This window comes from Argopecten irradians, chromosome 7 (genome assembly GCF_041381155.1).
Source record: "Argopecten irradians isolate NY chromosome 7, Ai_NY, whole genome shotgun sequence".
In the NCBI taxonomy this organism is placed as follows: Eukaryota; Metazoa; Mollusca; class Bivalvia; order Pectinida; family Pectinidae; genus Argopecten; species Argopecten irradians.
The window spans coordinates 2,914,143-2,925,558 of NC_091140.1; the positions used below are offsets into that span (position 1 = coordinate 2,914,143).

The 11,416-nt window shown below is 36.8% G+C and overlaps 1 protein-coding gene across 3 annotated transcripts in view; it reads right to left on the reverse strand.

Moving 5' to 3' along the window:
- LOC138327145 (uncharacterized) overlaps positions 1-10,887 on the reverse strand; it is a 129,906-nt gene extending 119,019 nt beyond the window's left edge. The window contains exon 1 of one of the 3 annotated variants that reach the window (XM_069273134.1): positions 10,772-10,887. Coding sequence is in view for 2 of the 3 variants with exons in the window: in XM_069273129.1 (XP_069129230.1) it covers positions 2,236-2,277 (42 nt within the window). In the remaining variant the exon portion in view is untranslated. Of the gene's footprint in view, positions 1-2,235; positions 2,389-10,541; positions 10,563-10,771 lie in introns of those variants that run through there. The other 2 variants (XM_069273132.1, XM_069273129.1) reach the window with 2 other exon arrangements.
- Positions 10,888-11,416: the final 529 nt, after the last annotated feature.

An 11,416-nucleotide genomic window follows, 5' to 3' on the forward strand; every position in this document is an offset into this window, starting at 1 on the left:
ACTTGTTTAAATGTTTCAGCCATAAAATTACTATATTTCTAACTTATAAGCAAGAGTGCATAGAGACATCGAATCCAGTCTAAAGCATTAGACTGTGTAATAGTGAATAGATTTATTGTTCTGCTATTCTTGTTCAATAACTGCCAAGGCTGTTCAAGGCCATTCAATGACATGCAATATTTGAAAGTGGACAATAGTTGGAGTACTTGGAGAAATACCATAGACTACCGTCATGATCAGTACCTAGCGACAGTCTTACAAACTGACAATACAGGAGTGGAGTTTAGCAATAAAATGTCAGGACATATACCCCCACTTCATTGACACATATTCCCATTGTCATGGTAGGAATATGTAAGATTCATTTAGAAATTCAAAAAAGCAATAAGAGTAGAGAATACCCCTGAAATGACCGACCAGGGAACACAATGACTATATTTGGCTATGACTATAAACAGTCACAGGAGAACAGATCACCAAGGCACGATATGATATAGCCATACCAAGTACAGATAAAGCCATTGTATTTTGGTTTATGATGTTGACATAACTGATATTACAATTCACTATGAATCCTAGCTGATAAAAGTAGACACAACTCCCCGAGGCCAACAGCACATGACAAAATACATAATATCAAACAAATAAATGGATAATTGAATCAATTTGCACCTGTTAAATCGCTGTAGGCTGTACTACTGATGTAGACGTATCACACAGATAAAGGTATGAATCAGGTACTATACAATGATCTTGGAGCCATCACTGGCAGACATTAAACAATCACCATTATCATGCAATGCTATTCCAGTCACTACCTGGCATAATCTGACAATTACAAGTCTTAACACTATTGAAATAATCCAACAATCGCTCATACAGCCACTACTGGTATGATCAAACAATTGTCAATACAGCTACTATTGGTATGATCAAACAATTGTCAATACAGCTACTATTGGTATGATCAAACAATTGACAATACAGCCGCTATTGGTATGATCAAACAATTGCCATTACAGCCGCTACTGGTATAATCAAACAATTGCCAATACAGCCGCAATTGGTATGATCAAACAATTGCCAATACAGCCGCTATTGGTATGATCAAACAATTGTCAATACAGCCGCTATTGGTATGATCAAACAATTGCCAATACAGCCGCTATTGGCATTATCAGACAAGTGCTATCACAGTTGCTATTGACACCATCAAACAAGTGCATCAAACAAGTGCTATCACAGTTGCTATTGACACCATCAAACTATTGCTATCACAGTTGCTATTGGCACCATCAAACAAGTGCTATCACAGTTGCTATTGACACCATCAAACTATTGCTATCACAGTTGCTATTGACACCATCAAACAAGCGCTATCACAGTTGCTATTGGCACCATCAAACAAGTGCTATCACAGTTGCTATTGGCACCATCAATCAATTGCTAATACAGATGTTATTTGTGTCATCAAACAATCGCTATCACAGTTGCTATTGGCACCATCAAACAATTGTTATCACAGTTGCTATTTATATACATTGGCATCATAAAACAATTGTTATCACAGTTGATATTGACATAATCAAGCAAATGCTAATACAATTGCTATGTGTACTAATTGTAGTTGCTAATTGCTTTAACTGCATCCACTACCTAAGTACTTATATTATATATTTGATTACACTTTTAACACAGTGTATAAGTGTGAGAGTAACCTTCAGCTTAAAACCTCAATAATATCATGTCAAGGTGTTTGTCCAGGAAAACAGCCAATCATCAACAATATAATGCAAATTTTGTCTGATTTTGTGTCCACAACAGCTTTTGTTTTGATGTACCTATGTTTTAGGTGCAATATTGTAATTCAATACACATAGGACCATGTTCTGTATCATTGATACATGATCACCGATATTCACTATCACCTTCAACCAGTTATATATATACTTATAGACGTAACTTCAATAAGAATGTTTGTGGAAGAAAAATATAGCCCAGCTGGTGTTTTAAAAACAATATTTTGCTGGAATAACTATCGCTAAGTCTGATGAGTCTGGCTTAATTTTAAAGTCAGAAGCACAACTGATCAGAGAAAAATTTAAAAAAAAGACCAAGAAACGTAAAAAAAATGAAGAACATCAAATGCATGTGCATCATTTTGTGTCCAGCTTATCCAGGGAAAATAGAATCTTTGAAACTTTATACATCAACTTGTAGAAAGCTAGCACCTACCTTTTCCACCTCAAACACCAACGATGTTAAAAGGGTATCCATGTTTGACAGTGTACATGTGTTTGAGCATCAGAATGATAACTGTCAGTGTTGGAGCGTAATACACTCATATTGAACTGCATCATTTACATATTATATGGGGTCAATTAAGGTTTAGTTTCAAACCAGGGTAAAGCAAGAAAAATCACAATTATTAAATTTACCACACCAAATATTTAAACTGACCACATAAAAGGCTGTATCCACATTTTAACAAATTTTACAAACTTTCAAGCAAAAGAAAGTTCTCGAAAACTTTATTTTGTTGAATTTTTTAAATTGTTTGCAGATGATTGCCCCTTTATGGGCCTCATGACAAACCCTTAAGATGTCTTGGAAAGGGTCCTGACTGGATCCTGTACAAATCCTGTTGCTGACACTCGCCAGGAAACTGGTCATCGGCATCCTCCGGATCAGCGTTGATTATATGTATACACAACAACAAATTATACAAGGCTCTGACGGGGAAACTAGTGTAAATTTCAACATCTATGTAACCAAAAATTTAAAAAAAAATTGTGCAATAAATATTAACAACAAGAGCAGATCTTGTAGGACACTTTATCTTCAGTTTATGTATGCCTTGTAAGTAGGTCCGCTTTAAGGAAAGAAAACTTGTTGACAAGACAATCAGTTATGTCACACATTAATGAGGCTCCAACGGGGTAACCAGCCTCATTACAAATTTGTATTAAAACACATTGGACAACAAACATCGTCAGCTCTCAATTGATTTTATTTTTATTTCATATTGCCGGAATGAAAAGGTCAAAAGGCATTACGATCTGACCTCAGGAACAATTTGATGTCCGCTTTCTCTCATCCACTTCATGATGCGGCGAATCAACTAGTACTACTGTAGGTAGCCCATGAAGAATGACAGAACACTATATATATAGTAGGCTAGAGTATTTGTTTGATAATTTCAGAGTGACAAAACCTAAAGAAGGTCTAGATGTATACAGTATAGCTTTTCTCATCAGGATCAGTATATTTCGTTGCTATAGACAAGTTTGTAGACTACACAGCTTTAGTTACTATAATTAAGAAGGAAAATACCATACAATTAATTCAAGATATACATATATAGGGATTCGGATTGGACAAGAGCCAATTTTGACAGGTTACACTGTACGTAGAGCAAGCAGTCGTTTCTATATATAGCAAGCAGTCAAGGATTGTGTTTTTTACGTCCATGACTATATCTCAAGATTACAAAAGCAAGTTTAAATAAAATTGATCCAAATTCCAAATAAACAAGATACAACCAAACACATTTTTAAATTTTATGTCCATAAGCCTAGTATATCTGTCTTATTAGGTCCATTAATACATGTAGTCTAATTTTACTTTTAATACCATTTAAAACACAATATACATTAACTTATCTATACCTGTTTGTATTCAGTAAACGGCATGTATATAGGATTTGGATTTCCCAGGTATACACTGACTCACTGTAACAACATCTCCTTATTCTAACGTCATCAATCTTAGCATACAAACAACATTCATGAGCTTACTAGAGATTTCAATACGATTATTAGCTGTTTACAGATAAAACAGAATTTTAGGAAGACATGTTATGTCACTTCTCCGATTAGACTTGTTGACTTTCTGTGCATGTTAAAATTAGATCTCTGCACAAATAATTTGTGAACAGTCAAATGTTGTGATCGATATATAATTGACACCGCATACTCCTTGTAGTAGCTTATATCTCCATTTGTATGCTACTATCCAAAGCATTAAGGTATAATCTATGGTGTAACAGCACAGACCAGTCCATTTATCTTCCCTTCAGTACTATACATCCATACATACTATGTACATAAAACAAAATCTTTGTTTCTATAATCTGTGTACCTTTATAATTGGTTTTATTACTTGTTTGATATGAGTATTATATATATAATGACTGTAAAATGCATTCTTTTCAAAAACAAGTAATTATTATAACAATCTCTTTGTGTTTGAAGTGTAGGGGCAACAGAACAATGCACAGCCACACAAGGATTCAAACCCGGAACCCCATAAACTTTAACTGCATTCTATTCTGATTGAGCTACCTGGTCCCTGGCAATCAACCTGAACCCATGCTGAGGTTCGGAAATCCATCGTTCAGTGAACTAATGCTTAAAACAGGGTTTGGTCACAGGCACCAAATGTAGCAGGAGTGGAAAAATGCACATCAGACTGGGGTTCGCACCCGGACCCTCCAAACAATGGCCAGATTGAGCTAGTTACCTGTGATTAACTTGATCTAGCACCATTACAGATGTTCTAACGACTGTCGCTATACATAAAACAGATGTTTCTTCATGTGAATGAAATTATTGCTGCCGCAAGCAACATGAATTATTTAAACTTGTTAAACACATCAGTTTGTAGGTTGTTTACATGTTATACATTTGTAAATCACAGTCATCAAACTTGATGGAAATCAGATCCAAATTGATCTACCTGAAGTGTAGGTCTGGCTGTAGGGTAGGTAGGCCAGCTAGGCTAACGAATTGTCAAACTCACTGTGTACGTCTGGCTGTAGGGTAGGTAGGCCAGGTAGGCTAATGAATTGTCAAACTCACTGTGTACATCTGGCTGTAGGGTATAGGTAGGCCAGGTAGGCTACCGTAACGAATTGTCAAACTCACTGTGTACGTCTGGCTGTAGGGTATAGGTAGGCCAGGTAGGCCAACGAATTGTCAAACTCCCTGAGTACGTCTGGCTGTAGGGTAGGTAGGCCAGGAAGGCTAACGAATTGTCAAACTCACTGTGTACATCTGGCTGTAGGGTATAGGTAGGCCAGGTAGGCTACCGTAACGAATTGTCAAACTCACTGTGTACGTCTGGCTGTAGGGTATAGGTAGGCCAGGTAGGCCAACGAATTGTCAAACTCACTGAGTTCATGTTTCAGTGGGATTTAAATGGGTTGGGTGAAGTAACAGGAGAGAACCTAATGGGGGCCATGGACTAACCAGTTTGGCTACCTGTAATGTAGCATAAAGTATCAGATAACTTTATTTTGACATCCCAGGTCTGAGAAACAACTGACATCTATATAGATATGTATCATCAGAGTCACTTAAACAGTCCCATAGAAAACAACAAGGACAAAAGCGATGGATTCAAACTTGTACACTACAGATCAACAACATGCAGTCAAAGATCATAGTATATAGTGTGGGAATCTGTATCTGAGGTGTCTACAGATTCCAACCTCAGGCCACTAGACTGAGTGACTGTTAGATGATCAAATAAGTGTCTTGCCTTCAACCTCAGACACCTATACATAACTAAGATGCCCATGCATTCTAGGGTTATCCCAGCACTGAGCCACAACACAAGGCTGAGATGCTCAGTCAAGGGAATGTGAAGCTGCTACATAACAGCTAGTATAGATATCTGCTACATAACAGCTAGTATCAGTGATATCTGCTACATAACAGCTAGTACAGTGATATCTGCTACATAACAGCTAGTATAGTGATATCTGTACATAACACTAGTATACAACAGCTAGTATAAGTGATATCTGCTACATAACAGCTAGTATTGATCTAGTATAAGTGATATCTGCTACATAACAGCTAGTATAAGTGATATCTGCTACATAACAGCTAGTATAAGTGATATCTGCTACATAACAGCTAGTATAAAAAAAATAAGTGATATCTGCTACATAACAGCTAGTTATAAGTGATATCTGCTACTAGTATCAGTGATACAGCTAGTAAGTATATTGCTTTTAGTGATAAGTGATATCTGCTACATAACAGCTAGTGTAAGTGATAAAGGACCTGTTATAACGCTCTAGCAGCTTAGACTAGGATTGTCACAGACCTATTATAGCCACAGACCTATTATAGCCACAGATAATGATTTGTCATTGCTTTTGCTTTTTAGGCCAATATGTCATGGAATTATAGCTACATATATATACATCTTCTGGTCATGATTAGTATTATTTCAAATAAATATTGGCAGGCCAGCTGGAGTCAGGCAATCAGCTGATCAGTTGTATACTAAATTACTGATATGACAGTCCCTTATCCCTTTTTATGACTGTCATACAACAGTTCAGATACCAGCAGATTAAGGGGGCTAACAACGCGATATCATTATATATCTACAGTAAAATCTACCTGGCTATTTAACACAATAAAATAGATCAAAGCAATGAAGAGGACTCCAAGATTGAATTTATATCTAAATTATGAGTTATTTTTGGCAAACTGCTGTCAGTTTCTTTAGATATATAGATATTTTAGGTTTTGCTACAATTTGTTCACAATATCTGCACACAGCACCAGTCTACCCCCAATTACCTAAAATTGTAGGCCAGTCTTAACGTACACTGGATAGAGAGAGTAAATTGATGTATACAGAAGAACAAGGCCTGTGTAGGATCTTGTCACAGGTAACAATATTGGCTAATATTATACAATAATACACGGAGCTGTTTTAGCGAAGTTGTTGAAATTCCATGGAATTTCACACATCACTGCTCATGCGGACAGCTGACTATCAGTAGGCCATGAGAACCTTGTACGACTACTAAACAGCCAGCAGAGAAGATGAGAGATAGGCACTGCTTTCTCAGTCATGCAATGTCATGCACTCATAACCTAAGATGACAATGCATGACCTCTAAAGCTAAAAAATTACAAGGTCAGATAATTACTCAAAAAGCTAATTCACAAACACAATTCACAATGTAAACATTAAATTCCTGAGGCTCCGTCTGAACTCAATACAGTATAGTTTCTTCCCAGATCGTAGTACATCCATGTACAAGTACAGCTAATGAATTAAAGATATCTCCATCTTGTGTAGATCGAAGAATTCAGTGTCAAATAGCCCGTATCATTGAACAATGCGTCGGGTATCAGCTGGCTGGAGGTTTCTGTCATTAGAGATTTGGCCCCTATAATAGTCTATACATATACTGGTATCATTTACAAGCTCACATGTAAATTACAAATTATTAACGCCAAATTCTGAAAGACCTTGAATATCATGAAGTTGACAAAAAAATTGTTAAGACATGTCATTTACATGACTAATCAGAGGTCAGATTAGCTATAGGCTCATTTTTTAGACATTCAAACCGAAACATTTTACAATTGTGACAGATACAATCAAATTTTTTGAACAGCCAAAAGTAAAAAGGATGTGTCAGAGTGTCCTGGTATCGCGTGGGATATTTTGATGTACTGAGTATGTACGTGTCACATGGATTGGATCCATGTACAGATTAAGTCAGAGGCTAAATATAATTACATCGTACCCAATAAACATATAAATCACATCTGAGCTGCCTGTAGCACTATAACACGTAATCAAATACTGGTAGCATAATATTGGTGTTTAGAGCATCAACTGACTATGGTATTCAGATCGAGGTCCTGGGTGCAAACCCCATGCATTTTTCCGTTTAAATAACGGTTCTGTATTGAGTTGGACTCTGACTGGTGGATTTCGCTATAGTGTTCCTGGTCCTAGGTTCAAATCCTGATCTGGTTAGTGTATTCTGGGTCCTAGATTCAAACCCTGATCTGGCTAGTGTATTCTGGGTCCTAGGTTCAAACTCTGGGTCCTTGGTTCAAACCCTGATCTGGTTAGTGTATTCTGGGTACTAGGTTCAAACCCTGATCTGGTGAGTGTATTCTGGGTCCTAGGTTCAAACCCTGATCTGGTTTGTGTATTCAGGGTCCTTGGTTCAAACCCTGATCTGGCTAGTGTATTCAGGGTCCTAGTTTTAAACCCTGATCTGGTTTGTGTATTCAGGGTCCTTGGTTCAAACCCTGATCTGGCTAGTGTATTCTGGGTCCTAGGTTCAAACCCTGATCTGGCTAGTGTATTCTGGGTCCTAGGTTCAAACTCTGGGTCCAAGCTTCAAACCCTGATCTGGTTAGTGTCTTCTGTGTCCATGGTTCAAATCCTGATCTGGTTAGTGTATTCTGGGTCATTGGTTCAAACCCTGATCTGGCTAGTGTGTTTTGGGTCCTATGTTCAAACCCTGATCTGGTTAGTGTATTCTAGATCCTAGGTTCAAACCCTGTTCAGGCCAGTGTATTCTGGGTCCTAGGTTCAAACCCTGTTCATGCTAGTGTATTCTGGGTCCTAGGTTCAAACCCTGTTCAGGCTAGTGTATTCTGGGTCCTAGGTTCAAACCCTGTTCTGACCATCCACAATTCCTGTTCCTATCACATGTACAGTGGTGCATATTTCTGCAAAATCTATAGTAAAGTTTTATAATTTTATTTGATAAAAGCATAATATGTAACTCGGATCTATTAGTTTAAGTAAATATTTTTTCGGTTTCAAACATAATTCACATACATATACTATACTCAGTAGCATGTATACAATTCACAATACATGTATTTATAGACATGACTTGTTTAAATCAGGTAAATATGTTCTTGTGTATCAAATTGTTTCAATGAAATCTTGCTTTGTTTTGATCAAGGACATAACAGTACCTGGTTTTTATTTTTTTTAAAAGCTGGACAGATTATCATCAAATCCGCAATTGGTTGAACATATGGCAGGTATAATGCTACATCATGCATATCAGTGTGTTTTATATGCTGGCCGACGTGAAGTAATAACTCTGAATACACCTGCTTCAACACACGTATTACACAATCTTTACCGTCCTATAAATATTGACGTAGTCGAGACACGGGGATCGATCAAACCAGGTATATACAGCCACCTCTTATCTAACTGTTACAGTCAAAAACACCTACCTGTACGTAAAATAATGACATCAAAAACATCTACCTGTACGTAAAATAATGACCTCAAAAACACCTACCTGTATATAAAATAATGACATCAAAAACACCTACCTGTACTTGATCTACCACATAAGTTAATGACATCAAAAACTCCTACCTGTACATAAAATAATGACATCCTTACACTGTCATTATTTATCATTATAATAGACAACTTGACCCACACAGATTATAACAATGCAGTAGCACCTGTTGTATTAACCTGGAGTTGTCTGTCAGTTCCGTCAACAGCAGACAAATTATTGATAAACAAAACTCAAAATAGACTTCTTGCCAGTCCTTTACTTATAATTGATTTTTAAGTTGTTCTCTATAATCAGACAATCTTCAACACAATACCTTAAAGTACAATAGATCCATTATCTATATATGTACGTCATACCATCTGTCTGTGACCTTCACACCTATAGCTGACCCTCAATATCTACTTATTTTAAAGGTTTAAAATATTAGCATCAGTCTAACAATAAGCTTTCTCCTGTAACACCACAAACGAAAAACATCTGCCCGACATGGTCAGGGTAACATGCATATAGTCAATCAGACGAGTGCACCATTTTCAGTGACATCTATAGGCTGTGTATATATATGTACCATATGTATTTTAGTGAAAATGAAAGTTGAGTCATACAATATGCTAATTAAGAAGACCCCGTCTGTTGGGAAAACATGGACATGTTTATTGGAACATTATATCAATACATGTAACAAAATAAAAACATTCACAAATATCTGATGAAAATGTGTTGCATGTAAATTAAACAATTGTCTAAAGATTAATGCTCTTTTCAGCAATACACAAAACATAAACTGACAGCATTTATATACATGTGTGTTAGCCGACACTAAAAATCATCCTAGCTCATAAGTGATCATTGGTCGGCCAGTATTTGACTTGCACTTATGACGTACCATACTTAGTAAGTTTTATGTACGTATACAGTATATATAGTACGCAGTATCTCAGTCTTGCATTGATCGCAAAGGTCGACAATTCAGGGTAATTTTAGTTTTTGTTTGTGTTGTATAACTTATTTTTTGGCCATTAATTAACCTACTCCTTCATTTTCGCTTAGGGAACAACATAAATAATGTATCCGAGTAATGTCTGTTGATCATAGCAATACACAAATACACAGGTGATTTGTTTACCTGTATAAACACATGTGTAATACACAGGTAAATTTACCTTTGGATTACATCTTTCACAATTAGGTTCACGTGAGGGTAGTTGACAACATAATGACATAGTCTAAATACCAGACGGTTTCCCTGGGAGGGGGTGCACGCTCACACCTGAGATGGGGCCAGAGAAGGGGAGAGTGGGCGTGTACTCCGTGTCACAAAAAACAGTCCATGCATCTCCTCTACACTGCATCTGCCACGCCCATCAAGGTGTGATATGCAACTATGGCATCAACGTATTTGTAATCCAGTATGCTAATTAAAGAAAAACCTTACCAACATGAAAGCCAAAGCACAAATAAAATACTCCCAGAAGATGACAACAGACTGTGTATTAGAACTGGGTCATATGACTTAGCCCAGCAGACACCCCATTGAATGGCCTGACGGATTTTCCCGCATAAACAGAGCTCAGTCTACAGACAGTCTGTCATTCAGTGTGCAATATAAGTCCACTGTGTCACAAAAATCGGTAACAGAAAGAGAGAATAAGAATAATTACTCACGAAATCTAGAGCTAGTCCGCTTTAGTCACCCGTCCAAGATATGAAGCAATATATCCACTGGCTGATTAATTCGGGTAAATATAGCTCTGGCGCATTCGCAGAACTTACGGGTTTCCCCGTGTCTGCAGCAATCTGATTGGTCAACACCAACGAAAATCCACACCCATAATAATATGGAAAGAGGTCATCGGAGTAACAAAACAATGCATTTTAAACCATGGTTTAAACGTTTTATACCCCAAATGAGACGGTGTCTTGGTATATTTAAGACGAATTAAGTTAAAATGTCTGTTTAAAGCAATGTTAAACCTATTAATATTGTTTAATACTGAGTAAATATGAAACGAAAGTGGTAAAGCACTACTTCAAAGTTTTATATCAAATGTATACTGCCCTTCCCTCAACCAGGTTCTATGGTGTAATGGTTAGCACTCAGGACTCTGAATCCTGCGATCCGAGTTCAAATCTCGGTAGAACCTGACAAATTATTTTTTCGTTTTTTTTTCTTTGTCTTTCTTTCCTTTTTACAACACAAAGTTTTCATCGTCTGTTTACCCAAAATATATTTATATACTATTTAATGAAATAATTTTGCATGACAGCAGTTTGTGACATGAGATACACATATGTTTGTCATAGCTTGAA